The 26,288-nt window shown below is 36.5% G+C and overlaps 4 protein-coding genes across 4 annotated transcripts; 2 read left to right on the top strand and 2 right to left on the bottom strand.

The window, feature by feature from the left end:
- Nucleotides 1-11,539: 11,539 nt before the first annotated feature.
- On the top strand, nt 11,540-12,736 carry LOC149144686 (putative UPF0481 protein At3g02645). The gene has a single exon (XM_089452233.1). It carries the CDS (start codon nt 11,540-11,542, stop codon nt 12,734-12,736), a length of 1,197 nt encoding a protein of 398 aa, XP_089308359.1.
- Nucleotides 12,737-16,142: 3,406 nt separating this feature from the next.
- On the bottom strand, nt 16,143-16,724 carry LOC149144685 (F-box/LRR-repeat protein At3g26922-like). The gene has a single exon (XM_089452232.1). The coding sequence runs from the start codon at nt 16,722-16,724 to the stop codon at nt 16,143-16,145; it is 582 nt and encodes a 193-aa protein (XP_089308358.1).
- A 919-nt stretch (nt 16,725-17,643) lies between these two features.
- On the top strand, nt 17,644-19,803 carry LOC149144684 (universal stress protein PHOS32-like). Its single transcript, XM_089448102.1, has 3 exons — nt 17,644-17,933; nt 19,324-19,427; nt 19,585-19,803. Exons 1-3 carry the CDS (start codon nt 17,765-17,767, stop codon nt 19,780-19,782), a joined length of 471 nt encoding a protein of 156 aa, XP_089304228.1. The 5' UTR covers nt 17,644-17,764; the 3' UTR covers nt 19,783-19,803.
- A 3,353-nt stretch (nt 19,804-23,156) lies between these two features.
- LOC149144683 (universal stress protein PHOS34-like) lies at nt 23,157-26,044 on the bottom strand. The gene is made up of 4 exons (XM_089449650.1): nt 25,774-26,044; nt 24,277-24,380; nt 24,001-24,119; nt 23,157-23,601 (listed from the first exon to the last, which is right to left on the bottom strand). The coding sequence occupies exons 1-4, from the start codon at nt 25,940-25,942 to the stop codon at nt 23,520-23,522; spliced, it is 474 nt and encodes a 157-aa protein (XP_089305776.1). The 5' UTR covers nt 25,943-26,044; the 3' UTR covers nt 23,157-23,519.
- Between the last annotated feature and the right edge of the window lie 244 nt (nt 26,045-26,288).

Genomic DNA, 26,288 nt, shown 5'->3' with positions numbered 1-26,288 from the left:
CACATCTTCCGTATATGCCCAGTTTCCGTATATGCACATATCTTCCGTATATGCCCAGTTTCCGTATATGCACACATCTTCTGTATATGCCCAGTTTCCGTATATGCGCACATCTTCCGTATATGCATAGTTTCCGTATATGCACACATCTTCCGTATATGCCCAGTTTCCGTATATGCGCACATCTTCCGTATATGCCCAGTTTCCGTATATGCGCACATCTTCCGTATATGCCATGTTTCCGTATATGCGCACATCTTTTGTATATGCGCACATATTCCATATATGTGCAGTTTCCATATATGCGCACATCTTACGTATATGCGCACATATTCCATATATGCGCAGTTTCCATATATGCGCACATCTTCCGTATATGCCCAGTTTCCGTATATGCGCACATCTTCCGTATATGCGCAGTTTCCATATATGCGCACATCTTCCGTATATGCCCAGTTTCCGTATATGCGCACAGCTTCCGTATATGCCCAGTTTCCGTATATGCGCACAGCTTCCGTATATGCCCAGTTTCCGTATATGCGCACATCTTCCGTATATGCACAGTTTCCGTATATGCACACATCTTCCGTATATGCCCAGTTTCCGTATATGCACACATCTTCCGTATATGCCCAGTGTCCGTATATGCGCACATCTTCCGTATATGCCCAGTTTCCGTATATGCACACATCTTCCATATAAGCGCACATCTTCCGTATATGCCCAGTTTCCGTATATGCGCACATCTTCTGTATATGCCCAGTTTCCGTATATACGCACATCTTCCGTATATGCCCAGTTTCCGTATATGCGCACATCTTCCGTAAATGCCCACATCTTCCGTATATGCCCAGTTTCCGTAAATGCCCACATCTTCCGTATATGCCCAGTTTCCGTATATACGCACATCTTTCGTATATGCCCAGTTTCCGTATATGCGCACATCTTCCGTATATGCGCACATCTTCCGTATATGTCCAGCTTTCGTATATGCGCACATCTTCCGTATATGCCCAGCTTCCGTATATGCACACATCTTCCGTATATGCCCAGTTTTCGTATATGCACACATCTTCCGTATATGCCCAGTTTCCGTATATGCGCCCAGTTTCCGTATATGCGCACATCTTCCGTATATGCACAGCTTCCGTATATGCGCACATCTTTCGTATATGCCCAGTTTCCGTATATGCACATATCTTCCGTATATGCCCAGTTTCCGTATATGCACACATCTTCTGTATATGCCCAGTTTCCGTATATGCGCACATCTTCCGTATATGCACAGTTTTCGTATATGCACGCATCTTCCGTATATGCCCAGTTTCCGTATATGCGCACATCTTACGTATATGCCCAGTTTCCGTATATGCGCACATCTTCCGTATATGCGCACATCTTCTGTATATGCGCACATATTCCATATATGCGCAGTTTCCATATATGCGCACATCTTCCGTATTTGCGCAGTTTCCATATATGCGCACATCTTCCGTATATGCCCAGTTTTCGTATATGCGCACAGCTTTCGTATATGCCCAGTTTCCGTACATGCGCACATCTTCCGTATATGCCCAGTTTCCGTATATGCGCACATCTTCCGTATATGCTCAGTTTCCGTATATGCGCCGTTTTTGTATATGCACACATCTTCCGTATATGCTCAGTTTCCGTATATGCGCACATCTTCCGTATATGCTCAGTTTCCGTATATGCGCCGTTTTTGTATATGCACACATCTTCCGTATATGCTCAGTTTCCGTATATGCGCACATCTTCCATATATGCCCAGTTTCCGTATATGCGATTAGTTTCCATATATGCGCAATTTCTGTATATGGAATTTGTACACATCTTCGGAAGATGTGTGCATATACGGAAACTGGGCATATACGGAAGATGTGTGCATATACAAAAACTGCGCATATACGGAAACTGGGCATATACGGAAGATGTGCGCATATACGGAAACTGGGCATATATGGAAGCTGTGCGCATATATGGAAACTGGGCATATACGGAATATGTGTGGATATACGGAAACTGGGCATATACGGAAGATGTGCGCATATACGGGAACTGGGCATATACGGAAAAAAACCAGAAACCCAAAAATCACAAGTACTAACCTGTTTTCAAGTGAGATTGCACTTTTTGGGCTAAAAGGTGCGCTCTAGACTTTAGTTCCCACTTTTTGGGCTAAAAAGTGCAATTTCTGCTCCTTGATTCTCATTCAGAGAATCTCGGAAAAAATTGTCATCTCTGTCGCAGCTAGTTCCTTTGACCTGCAGAAAAGAGAAGAAAGCTTGTGAAACTAAAAATTTTAACATATATAAGATTAAAAAGCTAGGAAACATTACGAGACTTAAAAAAGATGAAACTCTAAGCTGAAAACTGAAGGTCACCAAGGTTTCTGGATCTGAAGTATAATTCCAGTGTAGTCACCAATTTTGTTGTAGTGTTTTCTTCTCAAACATCTACAAAAAGAACCCACTTAAGATTGTGGATGACAAACAATCTCAACAACATAAATGGTTGCTAAACATTATAGATCTCCAGCAACTCATAGAAGCAAATCATACCAAAATTTGGATCTATGCCACAATCATAGTTAAACAACAAAAATAAATAGTAATAACTCCAATCATCCAATAGAAACCAGATATACAAAGAATAAACAAAATATCCAACTTATATCCATTCGATCCTCACACCTACTCGTTCCTCTCCCACCTGCGTCAATTCTCCTTCCACTTGCATTATGGGAGTTCCCTGTTCGGCGTCAGCATGAACGCTCGGGAAGTAGCCACGTGTCCCCATTGGAACAGCGCCAGCCTGCTCATCGATTCATTTCCTCTGTTACGTCCTGTATGCATTGTTTCTCCACCATGGCGGTCAAACGGATTCCAAATCCCTTTAGAACGCAGCTTAATTTCCTGTCAATTCCGCTTCTTTCCATCGGACGCAATCTCAGCCATTCGATCTGGGCTCCTCCAGATCCAACCTCATATGCACATCGAGCGTGGTTGACTTGCTCGACCGATAACGCGCGATCACGGCGTTTTTCTCTCACCTCCACTGCCACACGTCGATCGCTGAGTGTAATCGCTCTGCTTCCTCCAAAACCTCTTACCGCTCAAGGGCGTCCCAGGGAAACCGCCGGTTTTCCAGAGCGCGGGTCCTGCCTTTGTACTTTAGCGCCTTTACCTTTTTTCACCTGCGATCCTTCGGTCCCTCCATGCGTCCGGGTGCTCGGCTTTTTCCATTTTAGACCTTTTCACCCAATCGAAAATCAGCTCCTTTTCACGTTCTGGGGCTCCTAGGGGCTACATCGACCTCCTGCACAGTCTCCATGGGCCTCAGTCAGCGCGCTTTGACCGGGATCCTCGTCGTTCCATGCCGGCTGCCATGGCCACTAGTTTAGGGTGTTTTCGATTGCTGTTTTGGATTTCATTAGAGATTTGTTCAACCTGATTTAGTCATGGTTCTTTGACAGTCATTTATGGATCTGATTCGAACCATAGAGGATGGAAAAACCTTTCCAAAAATGTGTACCTTTACTCAAATTGGTAAGAAGACCATAGAAACACCTAGTGGAGTTACTTGAACCTTGTTGAAATACAAGTACTCTAGTTACATTGCAAAGGTCTCACAAACATCAACTTATATTAATTTTCATGGCTTGAGTTTTGTCTATAAATGAAATTCAAAACTAAACTTAGAAATTTGGTGTTTAATAAATTGAGAAGATAGTTTTTTTTTTTTGTTAATCTTAGCAGATCCTTCTTGTTCATTATAAAATAAGTAAGCAAGTTACTTTCACATATCCTGGTTAGGTGGTCTCAACTTGCCTAGCTAGAAACTACGTCTGTTGACCACCTAATTGTAGTTTAAGTTTTCTACTAGCAAAAAATACTTATTCTATCTATCCAAGCTATATAAACTTTATAGTCATGTCCACAACCATATTCTAGTTGTCTTTACATATATATGACTGTAAACTGTAAATTAAAAGCCATCCACATGAAAACAAATAAAAAAAAAGGACTAAGAGTCAACATTCTTTTCCTCCTATTCAGTGGAAGCCGAAGCCACCTGGGCCGGATCTATCATGCTAGAGCCTGGAATCTTAGTCAGCACGGACATGCATGGGAAATGTTTCTCTATATGATCCAGGTGGCCATCCTACTTTTGCAATTGAAATTGCAGTTTTTGAAAGTCTTATTTATAATTTAGAAAGTCCTTGACAACAGTCATCTAGATTTGCTCCATGGCCTTGCCCAGAAGGCATTTCATGAGCCAATATAGATAAATGGACTATCTGTATTATGCCTCTTGACCTTTGGTGTGTCCCGGGTCTGGAATCAGGATCTTCCAATCCTCTGTGTCTATTGGCTCCACACTCGCTTGACATTTTATAATTTCCTCCCATTCGGCTATGAGCTATTTGATTTCCCCTCTGGTGCCCCCTGCATACACAACCACTGCTTCCTGGATCATGTTGGCCACAAGCTTCCTGCCCCGACGTTTGCCCACAGTGCTCGACTCAACCTTGGCCTCGCTCCCTCGGAGTATCTTCCTGCAACCCTTGGTAATCGCTGCTCGAACCATAGCCACAATACCCCTGTACCTTCCGGGCACCTTCAAACATTGGTCTGAAATAAACCTCTATGATTTTCTTGGATAAGGAAAGTTACCTCCCAGCTGACCTGTTGTGGGAGCAAGAAACCATAATTTCTAAAATGTTAATTTCTGAATTGCCTTCATCCCACGGTTCTGACAATGCAACAAATCTGTCACCCAGGATTTATGCGCATAACCCCCGAGCGTAAGGGACCTCCACCCGAGACTCTCGAGATACCCCTGCCTTGCTCGCACTGTGACCATGGTCTTGGAGGCGAGGTGCATGGCCACCCACCAAACTTGTAACCTAGAGGTCAAGCCTGAAGGAACCACGCCCCTCATCTCCATTGCCCCTCGTTGACTGCCTCTGCCCCCATTCCCCTTGACTTAGCCTCTGCTTAGCATGACTCAGATCCTCCCCGCGACCTGACATCTGAACCCCAACACCCACAAGGCATCATGCCCCTAGCTTACTCACCACCCGACTTCCCAACGACTAGCTTAAGCTAGCCCGACCAGCATTCTCTGCGTGCCAATTCTCCCATTAAAGAAGACCCTGACTCGCGACAGTCTTCCCTCACCTAACGCTCCTTAGGGGCTTGGCGTTAGAGCATTTTAGGAATTGGAGTGGTCCGACCGCAACGATAATTGCCACTTCCTTACCTTCAACTCCCGGGTTTGCCAGGCATACAATAAACAACAAATCACTCAGGCAGACTCCCTCCCATCCCATCCCTATAATCCCCATGCGAGATAGCAGAATGCCAAACTTAAGAGACAACCAAGTAGACCCCCTGGAATTGGGATTGTTCCCACAGACCACCTCCTCTAGGCTAATTCCCCCGCCCCAGTTACTCACCCACACAAACCCCGTGCCCCCATGAAAGCCCCAATTACTAGACCAAATGTAGGGAAGCATAACAGAATGTAGGCTGAGCCAGTTAACATACCCGATTATCTATGTTTGAAGACATCGTATCTCATCTCTTTCCCGAAGTTGTCGCTCCTCTTTCATCGTCATCACCTCTGTGCTTACACCCTCCAAATTATTCTCTCTCTTTGCAGTCAGTAAACTCAATTGCATGCAAAGGCCACCTTCCCTCCTCTTACTTGCCTTAAGCGTGTCGATGGCCACCACACCCTACGTGTCAAACATTTGGGAGGTAGTGGAACCATCCCTTCTTGTGCTTTTCATTATCACAACCTTAATGGATCTATTCGACAGCTCACACCCTGATCGAGGGGAGAAGATGGTTTTTTAATTTACTCAAATGAATTAAATTACAATACAACTTACATTACAATGGTCTCACAAACATCAACTTATATTAACTTTCATGGCTTGAGTTTTCGTTATAAAGTAAATTTAAAACTAAGATTAGAAGTTTGGTTTTTAATAAATTGAGAAGACGTAAATTTACTCAAATGAATGAATTATAATACAAATTAATTTATCCAGTTGTAACAAGCCAATTTGGTTATTATAAGAATGAGTTTATGCTTTCATAGAAAAAATGTTATTTGGTAAAATAGTATAGTTGAAAGGAAGCCTACACTTTAAGAAGCATTACTGTGAGTGGATAATTTGTGTTTGTGCTCAGAATCACAAACTCAAATTATATTATGAATTATTTAGTTGAAGCAAATCATTCATATATAGTTATTATTGTGTGCACAAATAGATTGTTCTACATACATTATGGAATGATTGAACCTATGACAGAATAAGAGAAGGAAGATAACTCCAGTCAGTAGGACAATCGTTGTAGAGGGTAACCCCGTTGATTTTTGATGACCTTAATTTAATATGAGTCACATATTGTCTATTCATATCTCAACAATATAATATATTTTCACCAAGTGGTTTGTGGCCAAATCCCAACAAATATGGGTTGTTATTTCATAATGCCAAAGATTTCAAGGTTTCAAAGCATACACAACGTAACGCACCCAATCGGAGGTCATTATCATCTTCTGCTCATCGAGAGCTTTCTCATCTCGTTATAAGCTCTAGGAACAATGTTGTGGAACTCATAAGATGTACCATCTTATGCCACATCAACATTCATACAATTGACACATAGTAGTTTCACACCCATGTCTCATCATGATATTGGACCACATTTGCAAGCCAGACACCTTGGCTTGCTAGGTCATATCCAAATCTTGGTTTATATTTTATCCTTCCCGCAGTCATATCTAATTCTTCTAGATTTTTATGTTTTTGGATGTTAATGTATTCTTATCAGTATGTTAAAAATATGAACTTCCATGTCATCTACCATGGAAATTGTAACTCAATCCTCAACATCCACATCGTTGACGTGGATTGGATCATTATATTGTTTTTCATTCATGTCGATTCTTTTAGAGTGGAAAAAGTGGAGAAATCAACTCACACGACCATTTCTATCAGTAGGAACCAGTTTGGCAAATCGACGTTTGAAACCTTTCGAGAGAATTTTCAGGCATCAAACAACGTTAACCAAAAACCTTAAATTTATTATGAAAAATAAATAATTTTAAAAAGAATTATAATTTGTAACTAAAAAAAATGTAATTTATAAATGAATAATTTTATTCATTATCTATATTATGATTTGAAAATATAAATCGTTGTGTGGAGTAACTCTCTACATTTCATTATGAGGAGATATGTAGGTGTTAGGCCTAACATAAAAAAAAATATTAACATTTTTAACTACCTACTCACTATGTTGAAATGATATATTATTGAATTTATATTAATATGTTGAATTTATAGAACATAAAGGATATTTTTTAACCCTTTTTCAATCATTCCTAAAATTGAAATGGAGATGGAGATTAATAGTTGCACCATTCCTAAAATTTAAATGGATATGGAGATTAATAGTTGCACAAATAGCGTTGATCCACTGAACACAACGTGTTTGGCGTAGTTATGATCATGATAGGGATCTACGCGCCATGTGTCTGAGCAACTAATTATCCATGTTTCCCTTCTCAAGGAGCTTCTCCAAGTGTTCATTTACCCTATTGAGCCAATATTCCTTGTCTTGATGGACCTTAAGGGTAATCATGTCCTCTAGGTCAAGGTTTTCATTCAACAAAATGTGTTCTTGCTCTTCTTGCAAAGCTTTATTGAGGCCTCTTGTTCTTGGTCTTTTCCTCTTTCCTTTCCCCTTTGATGCTTCAGGATCACTTGATTTTATGATCTCCTTGCCTTTTCCAACTTGCTGGAATAACTTGGATTTTTCCTTCTAGGATCAGCTCCTTTTCTTTGAGCTAACTATTTTCCTATTCAAGGAATGACATGACATATTTTGCTCTTTCCAAATTGATTGTTAGTGCCTCGATTTGATATTCCTTATCCTTTATTGTTTGTCGCATGTTTGAAGTTTGATCCTCAACCTCTAAATCAACTAATTCAAACTCATGCTCAACTGTGTCTTTCTCTTTTGCTGTTGGTTCCTACTTTGTCGATGAAGAAGGCTTGGCCCCTTTGTCTCCATGAGAAGAAAACACAAGCCTCTATCCTTTCATATACACTTTAGTCACCTCAGGTTTCGCAAGTGAGTCTTCTCCATTATTTTGCTAGAGGACCCCACCTCTGTTTGTTGTTTTGGCACACTAGGAGACTGAGATGCTGCATGTTCTTCATGCCATTTCAGGGCTATTTCCAAAAAGGCTTCCCAAGCCATACCTTTCTGTGCCAGCTGGTAAAGGACAATGGTTTTGATTAGATTGTGATGAAACAAGCTTGGGGAGTTCTCTTTGTCCTTCAATTGTATTTTTTCAGACATTTTTGAAATGCTCCTGGATAGATAGTTACACATCTTTCGTACATGCACAAGTTCTATATATGAACATATCTTATGTATACCCATAGACATTTTGACAATAGTGTTGAACCTTGTTGCTAATGGGCTCTCTTCTCTTGAAAGTGAGATGAAGTTCTTTGCATAGTGAAATGCCTCCCGGGAGGCTTGCTAGTGATTAGTTTTTGAGAGAAAGATCTGCCTATGAGGCTGAAGAAACCACTGGAAGCTTCTGGTTGATGAACCTATTTCATTTGGGAAGAATCACTCAGGTGCTTATGAGGAATCTTGAACCACCAGGAGGTGCCTTAGAACTCTGGTCCTTCAACAACGATGCCTAGCCAGCTCTCCCAATCAACAATAACAAATTTCTTAATGGTATTCTAATCCCTCTATTCTCCTTGGCACTAGTCCCACCTTCATGTTAGAGCTCAGGGTCTAGGCGGGCTTGGAGGTCGGCCCCTTTAATGTTATGAATGTATAAAACATAATAACATGTTTTTCTTCAATATGTTTTGTCTAGACAAACTAATACAACATGTTACAAATATTCATAATTGGTGAAATAGCAAGCATACATATATGTGTTTATATAAATATCAAATTTGTAATTTGTAAAAGAGATATTAATTTATATTATATTTTTCTTGCCATAAAATTATTAATGTAAAAATCCAATGATGAATGTTTCTCTTATAAATTTAACGAAAAATTATGTTTTGAGCTACTAGATAGTTACCTTGAGAGATTATATTTTGACTTACTTCATAGTGAGCTTTACATGGTAAAAAATATAAATATTCATTATGTTAATAGTTTTAAATGTTGCACCAATTCTTTACATATAAGGTTTGGTTTTTTCTAATTTTATTATTTTAAAAATAAAAAACAATCAATTTTCTTTGTGAAATTAGCCTCACAATTGTATTCCTTGTCCACAATTTTTAAGTATTTATTCCTCATTTAAAGGGAAATATTGCAGCAATACAAACAATTATCTTATACTTCCTTCTTAAAAAATATCATTTAAAAATAATTCAAAATCCATATAATTATGGAAAAACTAATATATATGTGTACAATTTTCTACATCCATATTTAATATAGATTTGTTTTATAGATATTTTAAAATATAAAAAATATGAAATTAATTTAGATGTAAAATATAAAATCCATCCGATTTTACAAAATATAATATTATAAATTTTCTAAAAACATTATCATTACATTTATTTTAATTCATAATTTATATAATAATAATTTTTATAAAGAAATATAATAAACATAACCATTCCATTTGTCAAAATAAATGCATTTCTCAATTAAAAAGGAAAAAATAATGAAAATGATATATATGTGTGTGTGTGCGCGCCCACTTGCACGAGTGTGTGAGAAAAAGGTGTCCATATCTAATATAATTAAATCTACACCTTTACTTACTTTAATCAGTTGCCTTAAATACTAAGTAAATTATTTATTGATTATTTATAATAAGATATTAAAAAAAAAAGTAGAAATTGGTTGTCTATGAGCTTCCAAGAAATAATCCACAACTATACTATATTAGCTCAAGGGTGCTTTTTCGAAATAGTTCTAGTGAAGCATGTAAGATAATCTCAATTGAATATTTATTTCTAATAAAATATTAAAAGATATAACATAATTATTATAGGTATTCATGAAATATATCCATTAATTATCATTCCTTATTTTAAACATAATTAAAAATAACGAAATATCTCATTAATCTAAATACAATTTTAAACTATGCTCCTTATTTAAAAATATATAAAAAACTTTAAATAAATTTTTACATTAATTTTAATTCTTCATATTAAATGTAATTAAAAATAAAAATAACTTAATAACTCTTAACCTCAATATAATTTTATACCATGTTATTATTTGAAAAAAAAAAAGGAAAAACAAGACCAGAAATTTCATTTAAGAAGAAAATAGAATAACTTAATTTTAGACCATGCTTTTATTGGAAAAAAAAAAAAGAATAACATAGCCAGAAATTTCATTTAACAAGAAAATGGAATAACTTTTCCAAATCTGTTGCATTAAATCCCTTTGTATATTATAATTCCTTTTAAATGAGAAAGGCAAAAGGATGGGCACAGAGAATAATTTTTCAAAAATCACAAATTGTAAATGACTTAAAATGTGTTGACACTTTGTTTTTTCTAAATCATAATATATATTAATAATCATGGTACACTTCAAATCCGAAATCACAAATTGGAAATCACTTGGAAATATGTCTACCCTTTTCTTTTTCTAATTTAGAATATATATAATAATCATTGTATACATTAACTGGACCCTAATTTCTATACTGAACGATCTTCCTCACGCCACGGATTAAAATGACGTAGAAGAATGAAACGAGATGTGTCCACTCTTTTCCGTGAGGTTAGAAGATGCTCACTTCAAATTACAAATCTTCTAAACATTCTCCCTTGTCAATTAAGATTGAAAGCTTTCAGAAATTCAATTCTCCATCCATTATTCATTCCAAACGTGAAACCATCTGAAAGCTTTAAATTTTAAAATGAAATGAAATTGAAGGTGAATTCAAAATTAAAAATGAAAGCTTTTTGGAAATTAAAATTGTTGGCTCTTATTTCAAACGTGAAACCAAAGAATCAGAAAATACATAAAAAAATTTGCACTGTTATCCCTTGGAAGACCAAAATAATATAAAAAAAATTGCACTGTTATCCCTTGGAAGACCAAAATAATATAAATAATTACTGACTTGATCTGCATTGTGATTTGTGTGTTAGACGTTATTTTCCAAAGCCTCCACAAAGGCAATGGGAATTGGCTCTAAACAGTGTTTGCGATCGCTTGCTCTAGGCAACGAGGACGTCTTTATCTACAACTAATTCCTACTCAAATTTAATTTATATATAAATCTCATTGTAAATATTACTCCTAATTTATAAATGGAATAACTTTTCAAAATCATTATCTCTCACGCTCAGGATCAAAACCATTTTAAAAAGAAGAAAAAACAAAACTAGATGCTAACTTCAAATGGGTAGTTACGAATAATTCCGCTCTGCCCTCTGAAGGAATTCCGCTCTGCTTACAGATTTGAGAAAAAAATGAAAAGACCAGCAAAGTTTCGGTCTGTCGTTGTGGAAGAATTTAAAAAATACGACTGGCAAATCCGGAGCTGCTATCACATGGTCGTGGACTATAAGGAAGAGACCTTGGCGTGGATCATGGCTCTGGACGCTGTCTTCCTTCTTGAGTGTTTGCAGTTTTATGTCAGACACGCTGACCAAAGCTCTCACTGGGAAGTCGAGCCCCTGGGACGCGAGATTGGCACCAGTGCCCTCTACAATTCCATTTTCAAAGATTTGATGAAGCTCGAAAATCAATTGCCGCTTTTTCTACTGAGAAAGCTTCTGGACTTGAAGTTGGGTTGTAAAGCTAAGGCAGAGGAGAGGTTATCCAGCCTGCTACGTCTGGTTTTCGAAGAAATATCGCCTTTCAGTTTCAAGTTGCCTGATAGTTCAAATCTCCGTATAAAGGAAAGACGGCACATGCTGGAGGCGCTGTACTACTGTATTGTCCCTCTTTCCAACATTGAAATTCCAATTCGATTTGAGGAAGAAAAGGATGCTCCTTATCCAGCGGACATGTCAACCGTTACTCCAATTCTAATTGAGGAAGAAAATGATTCGCCTGATTCAGCGGATAATTCAACCGTTACAGATGATTCGACTGATTCAGAGGATAATTCAACCGTTACAGAAGCCTTCAGTTCGCTCTGGGACACTGTCTCCTCTATTAAAGTTGGCCCCTTTCGATTTCTCACGGAATTGCTTCGGCGATTGCTTAACTGGAGGCCTGCGCAATTTGCGATGAAGTTGCCGTTGCAAGTTTTTCTGAGTTCGTTTAAGAGACTCAATAAAGATGCAATGGGAAGTGGGGAAGAATCGTCTGTTAAGATCATACCGCCCTCTCGACACGAACTGAATATTCCTTCTGTGGCCGATTTATATTTTGCAGGAGTGAAATTCTCTCCTACTGATGGTGACCTCACCACAATCAAATTTGATGAGAAAACTGCAACGCTTTACCTCCCCAAAGTAAAGTTGGACACCAACACAGAGGTAATCCTCAGAAATCTGGTGGCATTCGAAGCTTCTGCTGCGTCTGGTGCGCTTGTTTTCAAGCGATATATCGATTTCATGAACGGTATGATCGACGGAGTAAAAGATGTGAAATTGCTGAGAGAGAGCGGAATTATTTGTAACTACCTCCACAGTGACGCAGAGGTTGCCTGCCTGTAATGCGCTGCCCTAGGAAGGAATTCCGGATGTATGTCTCGTGCCCACCCTGAACTATGATGCCAGACACGCTGAAATGCGAGGTATAGCAATTATCGATGTTCAAATTTTGAATTTGGGCGGGGCGGGTTCACCAGTTCAAATTTCGAACTTAGGCGGGGCGGGTTCACCAGTTCAAATTTGAATTTGAATTGTTCGGTTAACATGGAGTAACATGCATAACATGCATGCTCAGCTTGTCACATCTCAGATGCGCGTCCAGATGCATAGCATAGCATGGTATAGTTTTATGTATTGTACATGGCGGTTATCCATGGTAAGGTTTTACCGGAAAGCGTTTGTTCAGAAATATTCAGGTGTGTCAGCGTGCTTGTAGTACAGTCTATGCCCACGGAATGACAGTGATGTAAGGGAGCATTTATAATACAATACGGTTGGAAATAGGAACTGCCGGATAGGTGGCCGTGACCTGGTTATGTTTAATGTCAGCGGCTTTATCTCACTGAAAGTACATATGGTTCATTCGGGCGCCGCCGCCTTGGCACATACTCATTAAATTGAAGCATGGATGATAAAGATGGTACAAGTCTCGATTGCCGTACTAAGCAGTCTTCTTTTTAATTAGATCATCAAATTAATTCCAGTTTTAAAATCATCTTAGCCTTATTTATGTGCCATGTTTTGTGTGCTCTTAAAGCTTATGTTTGTTCTATGTAATGTGACCAGGGGTTAAATTTGACGGTGCTCCTCGGTGCTCCTCTCTGTCAGAGAATATTTTTATGACGGTTTTACTTTTAAATGGCCATCACGACTTGTAATATTTATTTGTATAAGTTTCATTTAATTTTTGCAAAATTTTCATGCTGTGTTGTACTAATCAACTCAAGTGTAATTGTTATACTTTCATTTGAGATTTGTTAATGATATTTCTGTGATTTTTCCAGATAGTTAAAATGTTCAACTTTTTTTCTTTAACATGGAAATAGTGAGAAAATAAATAGAAAATATGTATCTACATCTCTGTAATTTTTTTATTTCTAAAAAGTAACAAAAATATATATTAGAAAGTAAAAAAAAAAAAATATATATATATATATATATATATATATATATATATATATATAATTACTCTTACATGAAAATAGTGAATGTAAATATTGTTCAACTAAAATTAAACAAAAAAAATTCACATAACAGAAATTGAAGCACACATACCATGTTTTCCGTTTAAGTCACTTGATGTCAATCCCATTACAAAAACAATAGCTCTGAAATAAATTTCAAACCAAAAAAATAATGTGTATGAACTATGTAAATGTTCACAAAGTACATTCATCACGTTATTCATTATGCCCCAAGATATCAAATTCTTCATCATGCCCCAATACATCTAAATCTTCATTTAGATCAAAATCACGTGAAACTTAAGATGTACTAGACCATCCAAAGAAATTTTTGATAGAAAGTTGATTCCCTTTTTTTTAAGACATTTTTTTATATATAATACCTATATAATAAAAATAAATTAATTAGTATATATGAATTTCAATTCATGAATTAAAAACATATTAAAAAATTAATCTTGCACTGATTTCAAGAAAAGATATTAACCAAGGGAGTCGTCTACCGACGCGGAGGAATTGCCCGGACCACTAAAAGTGGCCGGAATCCGAGAAAAAAATTTTCAAAAAAATTTGTAGAGGCAGTGTTTGAATCGTGTTTTTGATGGTGGAAATGGATTTAGCACTATCAAAAACGTCTAGGACACCTAAAATTTTGAAGTTTAACAACTATAACTTGGATTTACAAAAATCCTTGGCGCATTTTCTCTAAATATGACCGGAATTTCCATAACTTTCCAGGCAATTGCTCCTGCTAGTTAGACTACGGCTTAACGAAGAAATATACCTATTTATTCGTTATAACATTTAATAATATGCCTATTAATTCTTTAAAATATTTAATAATTTCTAGTCTAGGTAAAAGTTTTTCAATATTTACAATAAAGTGCCTATTTTTTCTATCTATTTCAGTCATCTAATGTTTCAGCAAATAAAAAAAACTAATCTTTTATTTGGTTTAAATTCTATTTATTTCAGTCATCTAATGTTTTAGCAAATAAAAAAAACTAATCTTTTATTTGGTTTAAATAGTATTAAAGACATATATAAATATAAAGTTTTGCTAGCATATTAAAAAAAATATATATTATATACGAATTGACTTACTCTTTTTTGAGCACTTATGGCTCCCATATTATAAATAAAAAAAATTATATACGAATTCATTTTCATTAAAAAAATATACAATAAATTGACAAATTGATTTTACATCTTTATTATATGAAGGTAAAATAATATTCACGTGGTAATTAATATTTTTCATTTTCATTGAAAAAATTATAATAAATTGACTCACTGTTTTTACATCTTTATTATATGAAGGTAAAATAATATTCCCTGGTAATTAATATTTTTCATCTAAATAATGAATTCATTTTCATTGAAAAAAAATTCAGGGAAACATGGACTGGTCTTGAAATTTGAATAATTTTTTTACCAGCTTGAGAATTTCAAAACAGATCTACTTATTAAATTTCACACTTTTTACTGACCCATATTCATAATTTCACACTTTTTACTGACCCATATTCACAATTTCAAAGAAAAATATTTATGATTTTGTAAAAAAATTAATTATATTTCACTGTCAAAGCACCTAATTTCGTCTCTCATGGCCTTTTTACAAGAATTCAACTAATTATGAGAGCCTGCAGTTAGAAATTTAGAATATAGCTATCGTTAATGGTGGTAGAAGAAAAACAAAACAGACATTTCAAAGTCTTGTGGACTCAAAATTTAACTGAAGTCATCAATGCAAGTTATGTGATACAAGTGTTTACTAAAAAAGGCAACTGCCAACCAATATTGATGTTGATTTTGTACTTAACCTATGGCAAATTTCTGCGGCCTTTGGGGATACCAGAAAATACCAAGGTGGATGATGTGAAGGCTTCAATGGAAAACGACGTGTTAACTGTCATTGTGCCCAAGTAGCCTCAGCATAAACTTGAAGTTAGGGCCATTGAAATCTCTGGTTAACTGAATGGAAAATGTTTGTAAATGGCGGTTGCATATATAGGTTTACCATTTATTTAGCGGATTGTTTTGTTTTGGGTTTTAGAGGGTTTGGGTTTTGAGATGGTAGTCCTAAATGTAAATTGAATTTTATAAATTGATTTTTACTTCTAATCAATGTTAATTGTAAATAATTTTTTTAATAATCCATTTAAATAGAGAAAAAGTTTGGCAATAACAAGCACAAGAAGATTCTGTTCATATAAATGTGTAAAGTTGGGAGCGGAGATAACAGGCTTCTTTAGGCCAACGCACTCGAATAAACTAAGATCCTAAAGGATCAGAGTATGAGAGATAAAGCGGGCTAGAGACTCATCTGTGAACTCCATGCTGTGGAACGAACAAGTAAAGAGATGATTGAATCCGGAGAAATGGGTTGGAATACTGGTGAGAATGTAATTGTAGAGATTGAGCGTAGTGAGACGAGTACAATAGAAAAGAGCAGGAGGTACGATTTCGTCTGCCCGCGATATCGAAGAACCACTGAGAGACAAGCTTTGCACATTTTTAGAGGCTGCGTACCGTACCCATTGCCATGCGCTTTGACGAGTAAAAGACCAGCTTCTGATTTCGCAAGTGTAGTCGAACAAATGAAAAGCTTCCAGATTTGACGAATGCGAAAACAGAAGATTGAAGATTATTTTCTCCGCCGTTGCAACAGAGACAGGATCTGGATATCGGTTGCCCAAAAGTAGATGGGGGAAGAGATTTAATCGGGGAATTTGAGCGTAGATGAATCGCCATCTCTTCGATATAACGGAGCATCTGACGGCCTCCCTAATTGGAATTTTAGAAAGGATGAGACCAAGCAATGGTTCTGGAAGTGTGGAAAGCATATCTGCAGCAGCCTGCATGATGATAATTTGCGAATGCCAACAACAGTGAAGGTAAAAGAATGGAGGGAAAATGAGCCGTAAGAAGAGGTAGAAATGAATGAAAGAAATTGCAACTGCACAGAAGGAAATATTAGACTCGTTAGCTGATGCTACAGTCGATTTTCTTGTGATGAAGATGCTTCTAGGTGGTCACGTCATAATGGTATGGTAGTCCCATTCGGATGTTATATTCGGAGTATTCTACCGAGACGGAGGAATTGCCCGGGAATGTCCGCCGACCGGGAAAACTTCCGACTTCGGCTACCGCCAAACGCAATGTTAAAATTCTGCGTAAGCTGTAGCGATCGAGATCCGTATGGCAGGATCAGGGATTCGATGTGATGTTAGCCTCCCTCCGTCGGCAGCTCGTTAATGCGTCTAAGACAGTAAAATACAGGATAGTACTTGATGCACCCTTTTGGTATCCGTGTATGTCATCGGAGCATGGCGGAAGTGATGCCATGCATGATACCATGTCCTTTGAGTTTAAATTGTTGAGCGCGGGAAAATGAAATTTTGAAAAATAACAGCGCCTTTTTCAAAAACAATACAATGGAGTAGTCTACCTAGGCGGTAGAATGGCCCGTTTTCCGTCACCGGCTGGAAAATTGTCCGGCTCCGGCCACCGGCGATCTCTCCTCCCTCAGCCACCCTCCCTAGCTCCGCCACCCTCCTTCTCGGCGACCCTCCGCTGACAATCCTGACATTCCCTGACAAAATATGCGATGGGGGCCGGCAATCCTGACATCGCGTCCGAGCTGGAGAGTTATTGCCATTGGAAATTCGAAATTACGATCCCGCGGGCTGCTCACTCACCTTCCTCCTCGACTCGGCGCCTCCCGCTCTGCAATTCCTAAACTCTGCAGCTCGCCAAACTCTGCAGCTCGCCACCCAGGTACAATTCGGATGAACCTCCGACTCTGAAAACCCCACACCAGCTACATTACTGGTATTGTTATTGCTGATCGAAGACGGGTGAATCAGAAGAAGTAGCGGATTGAAATCTAATCGATTACAGAATGGAAGACGCGAGTGGAAGAAGGATATTAGTTGCAGTGGACGAAAGCGAAGAGAGCATGTATGCTTTAAAGTGGGCTGTTGATTATCTACATCTTGATTCCACCGACACTCTCATCTTGTGCCATTCCAAGCGCCTTCTCGGAGCTTATGAAGGGCTCGGAGGTCCTGGTATGTAAGGAATTGTTCTAATTATTTAGTTATTTTATGATTTTGTTTGTGAACAGAGTAATTCTTTTGTATTTCTAGCGTTACCTAGATTCTGCGTGTGCCGGTTTGCCCCTTTCTGCGATTTCACTTTCTTCTGTGGCTGTGGCGCGGGCAACTGCTGGCTTTCAAAGTGCCTCGTTGCTTAATGTAGCGAGGGTTTGGTTGATTTATTTAAGCACCTCTTGGCTGACGCTAGATTGATCAGAGAAAGAGGATCAAAGCCAACCTGGTTCAATTCATTTAAATACTTGTTAGGGTTTATACCTTGACTATGATTCATCATAGGATTTTTATCTTATCCATGTTAAGGTGTTAGTTTCATTTTTTTGGTTGCTAATATGCCTGGCTGATAATACCACAAAGGAATCCCCTGGGATTTTGATCTCGTGCTTGCAGTGAACAGTTCCAAGCTCACCAACTAAACTATTTAGTAATATTAACTTCTAAACATTATATAATAAAAAATTTGTTAGTCAAACTCTAAGAGTGATAGAGGACCAATCTTCAAACAGGGAAAGTGTTATAGTGTTGTATTCAATTAATTAACATTTCTACTCATTTTACTGGAAAGTGTTCTCTTCAATTAATTAACCTTTCTACTTATTTTACTGAAATTTATGTGATTATTGTATTCATTTTTAATATCTGTTCTAGTTTTCTACCTACATGAAAACTTTGATGTAACCAATTTATGTAGTGTTTTCATTGTTGCGAACTTCTCAACCATGTTCTCAATCATGTTCCTGTTCCCATTCGTATAAACGGCTGCCATGGTGTCAATGAGAAAAACAATCAAATATTTCCTTATAAGAATAACCCCACCCTAAACCAGGTCAACTCCTGCAAATTCCTCTTTACAGACTCTACACTAAGCAGAGTTACGGTAACTTCATGGTGAATGTAATGTTAACTTGCCTCATTTATAAGGGTAAAAGAGTGGGTTTAGTTCTTATTAAGTTTTAGGTTTAAATTTGATGGGAAAGAATCGAAGATGTAAATTATTTTTGGGGTTAAACTATTTAGGAGTATCTATCCCAACTTTACTGGTAATGAAATCCTCTGATGATAACATCCTACTGTGAGTAAATAGTTCTTCATTCCATAGATAACTGACCTGAAACTAAACTCAAAATAATGAAAAAAAAAAGGCAAGCAAAAACACTTTACTCATTTATTTAAATGCATCTGGAAGCTAGAAAATTGTCATCTAAGGCCAGGAATGATAAATAAATGCATCTGGAAGCTACAGAAAATTGTCATCTAAGGCCAGGAATGATTCTTTTGGTTCTACAGTTATATTCGTGTTGTTCTTATTATTTTATCCATTGTTTTGTGACTATGATGAGAGCAGGCTTTGTACTTACACCGGAAGTTGTAATAGCTTTGGAGAAACATCAAGACCATGTTGCCGAGGCCGTCATGCAGAAGGCGGGGGATATCTGCAGCGGGACTCCGGTGCGTTTTCTGTACATTTTATATCAATTTAATGGGTTCTTAAGAAAAAAAACATAAAGGAGGGTATGCAATCATTGCAGTGAAAGATTAATTTGAAGAAAATACTATGGAAGAAAGCATCCAAGGTTAAAGGTGTTCTGGTCATTGTGTTTTGCAGGCGAAAGTGGAGGAGAAGATTGTAAAAGGAGATGCGAGAGATGCACTGTGTGATGCAGTGAAGAAGGTGGGGGCAGATTTTCTCGTCATTGGCAGCCATGGTTATGGCACTTTCAAAAGGCATGTCTGCAAACACCATCAAGTTATTATCAGCTACTGTTTGTTTGCAAAGCTAGGGGATCTTGGTGGTGCATGGTAGGGGATTTTGGGTGGAAAGTGTTCAATAAGATTTGATGTTTTTTACCGGGTTCAATTTCCATAAATGATAGGTTTCAAGTCATTTAAATTTTGAAGAAATTTGATTCTTTTCTAGATTAGTAAAAAGTGACAAATTAGATTTCCTTGTGTAATTAGATTAGGAGAGTGCAATTCTTGTGTATGGATAGCTGTTTTTGTTTTTGATTTTTTACAAGTGGGGAGCTGTTTTTTAATATGTATGTTTTCTCCTTTTGTTCTTTATGTTTTCATGGTGGATCCTTGATGTTCTAATTATAAGGTGTTTTGGGAGCATGATTGCAAATCATTTTTGGGAAGCGTCAGCGACTATTGTGCCCACCATGCAAAGTGTGCTGTAATGATCATAAAGAAGCCTCACAGCTGATCTGCAATTTAGCTCCCGGAACACTCTGTTTTGGCTCTGCTTTGGAGAGTATAAACCATCCAAGGCATTTTGATGGTCTCCCTGTAAAGAATAAATCGGTTATCTCTTTTTCTTTCGTTATTTCAAGGCTTTGGACAGAGACCATAATTTCATTTTCGAATCCAATACCAGATTTTCTTCAAATAATAACAGGGTTTTGTAATTACACCTACATGCTTTGTTTTTCATTCAGTTTGACATTGGGTTGTTTGTATCATCGTCAGCTGTTAATGGTTTTTCTTCAGAATCCTTTATCCCTAGCTCTTGTAGTTGTCCAGGTCAGAAAAACAAGACAAGCCCAATTATGGGTTTTGTAACATCAATAGAAAACTCTTCAAGTATGTATCTCCCCACCAATAATAAAATCGTGCAATTTTTAGATAAAGAATAACATAATGACCAAATGTGCAGTTTTCATATTCATAAAGAAAAAAGAAATCCTTATTTGTCATAGAAGATGATCCATGCAACTAGATTAACACAAGCAAATTCCATGCCATGACTACTTTTGAGAAAAATATCAACCTATTTGTGACTACTACTAAAAATATTTCAAAATATTTTGTGGAAGATAAATCCCTACCATCCATGGAATAATTATTGATAATTAAATTTAAATTTTGGAAGCCCTATTCCAAAACAAACATGCCTATAGACATAATTAATGGGTAACAAAATGAATTTTCAAATTACCTTTCCATTTTATATATATATATATATAATTTCATAAAATTAATCACTATATTGTATCATATATTAAATAAATATCTCAAATTTCACATTCTTGCATTTATATTTTATTTTTCGTTATTTTTAATTTTGACAAGAAAATTAACCACAAGATAACTTTACATATTATGACGTTCATATTTCCTCTTATTTTATATTTACATTTTATTTTCATATTTCCTTGCTTTCCATTTTTAATAAGGGAATCTAATTTTATTTAATTAATCTCTTTTGAAACAAATTAAAATACTTTTAATATATATATATATATATATATATATATATATAAATGAGAGTTGCAATCAAACTATTTAATATATTAATACATAATTTTTTAAACAAATTCCCTGAAAATTATAAAGTTCTTAAAGATTTCAACAAAATTATTATATTCTAGAATTAATTTTAGGGTTTTAGCAATAGAGGCCATTTGATTTATACATAACTTAATATATTGTCTTATCAAAACACCATCTTACAAAACATATGAATTTGAAAGATTATTGGATCTATATCTATGGAGGGTATTTTGTTTGCTTCCAACCTTTGACAAGAGATTGGTTCAAATATGCTTCCATCACTAAGAGATTGGTTCAAATGTGCTTCCTTGTCACTATTATTTGGTCAATTCCAATAAAACCAATAAAACTAATAAAGGGATTTTCTCTCCTCCCAAGGCTGATGCACTTCAAACATTTGGTGGATGGTTGAGTTTTGACTTCATCCTTCTTTTTGCTTGGTTTTTTCCTTTATCTAGCTTTCAGGCCGACTCTGTTGTATTGCTGGATTTATTTCCATTCACTGATGTTTTTGACATTGTTTCTTCAAGATATGTCACGCAGGACCATGCTAGTCCATCCATTTCACCTTCTCAGCGACTCCTTGATAATTTTTTGACATTTTGATTCTTGATCGCCCTCGGCACACCTTTCCAATTCGTGGACATTTTTATAATGGAGGATGATATTGGGCTCACAATTCATAGAAACAAGACTATGTAACTCCTCTTTAATCTAATTAATGAAGGATGTCTGTTTTTTTTCTTTCGAAAAAAAAAAACTTCATTAATTCCTCATATCCCAACTCTTGTTTCAATTCTAGAAATTCTAACATCGAACACTCATTTTCTCTTCAACTACCTTTAATGTCTCAATGCCACTGTCCTTCCTAATTTCCAACTACTTTTAAACTTTTCAATATATGTCGTTGTGTTAATTTTGTCTTTGCATCGTCTACAGGACGCCTTATTTTGTCTCGCACTAATCTTTCTTCCGTCCCTCTCATTTCCTCTCATACAAAGAAAGTCATTCTTGGACTTTATCACAATAACTTGCACTTTTGTGAATTCCTTTACAAAAGTTAAAATTTTCACAAACCACTTGAAAAACTACAAAAAAAACTATAGCATCTCAAATTTCATGCCTTTTAGAAACTTCATATCCAACGAAGTAGAACAACAAAGAATGTAGGAGAATTGAGCTCCAAATTGTTATATGCATAAAACCACAAACTTTCAACCATATCATCTTACTAAAATAAGATGACAAAATTAAAATGAATTCAAACTGGTCACAATGTATATGAGAATATATAGAGACTCTAAATTATTAATATCTCATTAACCATCTTCCACCAATTAAGCTTTTGCAAAAACAAAAAACTCACAATGTACAAAGTAAAACAACAAATAATGTTAAGAAAGTTCAGTTCCAAATTGCTACATGTATAAAATCATATGCTTTAGACCATGTCACTTACCGAAATTAAAATATATTCGTAACTTGTGAATGTATATGAAATTGCATAATGATTCTGAATTATTAATACGACATCAACCATCTTCCAAAAAAATTTGAGTTTGTGCAAAAGAGAAAAAATCTATTAATTTTTAATGTATACCAGAGTGCATAATGATTTTGGATTATTCTATGGTATTACCCATTTTCCAAAAAATTTAGCCTTTCTAAAAATGAAAACAAATCCAAATTAAAAAAAAAAAAAATAACACAAATTAATATATTTATATACTCAGAAAACATCTCTTTTGTTTAAAGATTTCATTATTCATATAATAGATTTAATACAAAAGCATATAATAAGAATAGTACGTTAAACATTAATAATCTCACATATTAGAGCAGAACGTATCAACAAAAAATATTCACCTTTGCAAAACTAATTAATAGCACAACAAACCGTCCAAATCAATGAAAATAATATAGTAAAATATTTTATGTATTTTTTCTGACCTGGACAACTACAAGAGTTAGGGATAAAGGATTCTGAAGAAAATCCCATTAGCAGCTGACGATGATACAAACAGCCCAATGTCACACTGAATGAAAAACGAAGCATGTAGGTGTAATTACAAAACCCTGTTATTATTTGAAGAAAATCTGGTATTGGATTCGAAAATGAAATTATGGTCTCTGTCCAAAGCCTTGAAATAACGAAAGAAAAAGAGATAACCGATTTATTCTTTACAGGGAGACCATCAAAATGCCTTGGATGGTTTATACTCTCCAAAGCAGAGCCAAAACAGAGTGTTCCAGGAGCTAAATTGCAGATCAGCTGTGAGGCTTCTTTATGATCATTACAGCACACTTTGCATGGTGGGCACAATAGTCGCTGACGCTTCCCAAAAATGCTCTGCAATCATGCTCCCAAAACACCTTATAATTAGAACATCAAGGATCCACCATGAAAACATAAAGAACAAAAGGAGAAAACATACATATTAAAAAACAACTCCCCACTTGTAAAAAATCAAAAACAAAAACAGCTATCCATACACAAGAATTGCACTCTCCTAATCTAATTACACAAGGAAATCTAATTTGTCACTTTTTACTAATCTAGAAAAGAATCAAATTTCTTCAAAATTTAAATGACTTGAAACCTATCATTTATGGAAATTGAACCCAGTAAAAAACATCAAATCTTATTGAACACTTTCCACCCAAAATCCCCTACCATGCACCACCAAGATCCCCTAGCTTTGCAAACAAACAGTAGCTGATAATAACTTGATGGTGTTTGCAGACATGCCTTTTGAAAGTGCCATAACCATGGCTGCCAATGACGAGAAAATCTGCCCCCACCTTCTTCACTGCATCACACAGTGCATCTCTCGCATCTCCTTTTACAATCTTCTCCTCCACTTTCGCCTGCAAAACACAATGACCAGAACACCTTTAACCTTGGATGCTTTCTTCCATAGTATTTTCTTCAAATTAATCTTTCACTGCAATGATTGCATACCCTCCTTTATGTTTTTTTTCTTAAGAACCCATTAAATTGATATAAAATGTACAGAAAACGCACCGGAGTCCCGCTGCAGATATCCCTCGCCTTCTGCATGACGGCCTCGGCAACATGGTCTTGATGTTTCTCCAAAGCTATTACAACTTCCGGTGTAAGTACAAAGCCTGCTCTCATCACAGTCACAAAACAATGAATAAAATAATAAGAACAACACGAATATAACTGTAGAACCAAAAGAATCATTCCTGGCCTTAGATGACAATTTTCTGTAGCTTCCAGATGCATTTATTTATCATTCCTGGCCTTAGATGACAATTTTCTAGCTTCCAGATGCATTTAAATAAATGAGTAAAGTGTTTTTGCTTGCCTTTTTTTTTTTTTCATTATTTTGAGTTTAGTTTCAGGTCAGTTATCTATGGAATGAAGAACTATTTACTCACAGTAGGATGTTATCATCAGAGGATTTCATTACCAGTAAAGTTGGGATAGATACTCCTAAATAGTTTAACCCCAAAAATAATTTACATCTTCGATTCTTTCCCATCAAATTTAAACCTAAAACTTAATAAGAACTAAACCCACTCTTTTACCCTTATAAATGAGGCAAGTTAACATTACATTCACCGTGAAGTTACCGTAACTCTGCTTAGTGTAGAGTCTGTAAAGAGGAATTTGCAGGAGTTGACCCGGTTTAGGGTGGGGTTATTCTTATAAGGAAATATTTGATTGTTTTTCTCATTGACACCATGGCAGCCGTTTATACGAATGGGAACAGGAACATGATTGAGAACATGGTTGAGAAGTTCGCAACAATGAAAACACTACAGAAATTGGTTACATCAAAGTTTTCATGTAGGTAGAAAACTAGAACAGATATTAAAAATGAATACAATAATCACATAAATTTCAGTAAAATAAGTAGAAAGGTTAATTAATTGAAGAGAACACTTTCTAGTAAAATGAGTAGAAATGTTAATTAACTGAATACAACACTGTAACACTTTCCCTGTTTGAAGATTGGTCCTCTATCACTCTTAGAGTTTGACTAACAAATTTTTTATTATATAATGTTTAGAAGTTAATATTACTAAATAGTTTAGTTGGTGAGCTTGGAACTGTTCACTGCAAGCACGAGATCAAAATCCCAGGGGATTCCTTTGTGGTATTATCAGCCAGGCATATTAGCAACCAAAAAAATGAAACTAACACCTTAACATGGATAAGATAAAAATCCTATGATGAATCATAGTCAAGGTATAAACCCTAACAAGTATTTAAATGAATTGAACCAGGTTGGCTTTGATCCTCTTTCTCTGATCAATCTAGCGTCAGCCAAGAGGTGCTTAAATAAATCAACCAAACCCTCGCTACATTAAGCAACGAGGCACTTTGAAAGCCAGCAGTTGCCCGCGCCACAGCCACAGAAGAAAGTGAAATTGCAGAAAGGGGCAAACCGGCACAAGCAGAATCTAGGTAACGCTAGAAATACAAAAGAATTACTCTGTTCACAAACAAAATCATAAAATAACTAAATAATTAGAACAATTCCTTACATACCAGGACCTCCGAGCCCTTCATAAGCTCCGAGAAGGCGCTTGGAATGGCACAAGATGAGAGTGTCGGTGGAATCAAGATGTAGATAATCAACAGCCCACTTTAAAGCATACATGCTCTCTTCGCTTTCGTCCACTGCAACTAATATCCTTCTTCCACTCGCGTCTTCCATTCTGTAATCGATTAGATTTCAATCCGCTACTTCTTCTGATTCACCCGTCTTCGATCAGCAATAACAATACCAGTAATGTAGCTGGTGTGGGGTTTTCAGAGTCGGAGGTTCATCCGATTTGTACCTGGGTGGCGAGCTGCAGAGTTTAGGAATTGCAGAGCGGGAGGCGCCGAGTGGAGGAGGAAGGAAGGTGAGCAGCCCGCGGGATCGTAATTTCGAATTTCCAATGGCAATAACTCTCCAGCTCGGACGCGATGTCAGGATTGCCGGCCCCCATCGCATATTTTGTCAGGGAATGTCAGGATTGTCAGGGGAGGGTGGCCGAGAAGGAGGGTGGCGGAGCTAG

The sequence above is a fragment of the Pinus tabuliformis genome, chromosome X (genome assembly GCF_031772625.1).
Source record: "Pinus tabuliformis cultivar Carrire ecotype Pingquan chromosome X, CPIR1, whole genome shotgun sequence".
Taxonomy (NCBI): domain Eukaryota; kingdom Viridiplantae; phylum Streptophyta; class Pinopsida; order Pinales; family Pinaceae; genus Pinus; species Pinus tabuliformis.
The sequence above is the reverse complement of the archived record's forward strand: the minus strand, read 5'-3'. Positions and strand labels throughout refer to the sequence as shown.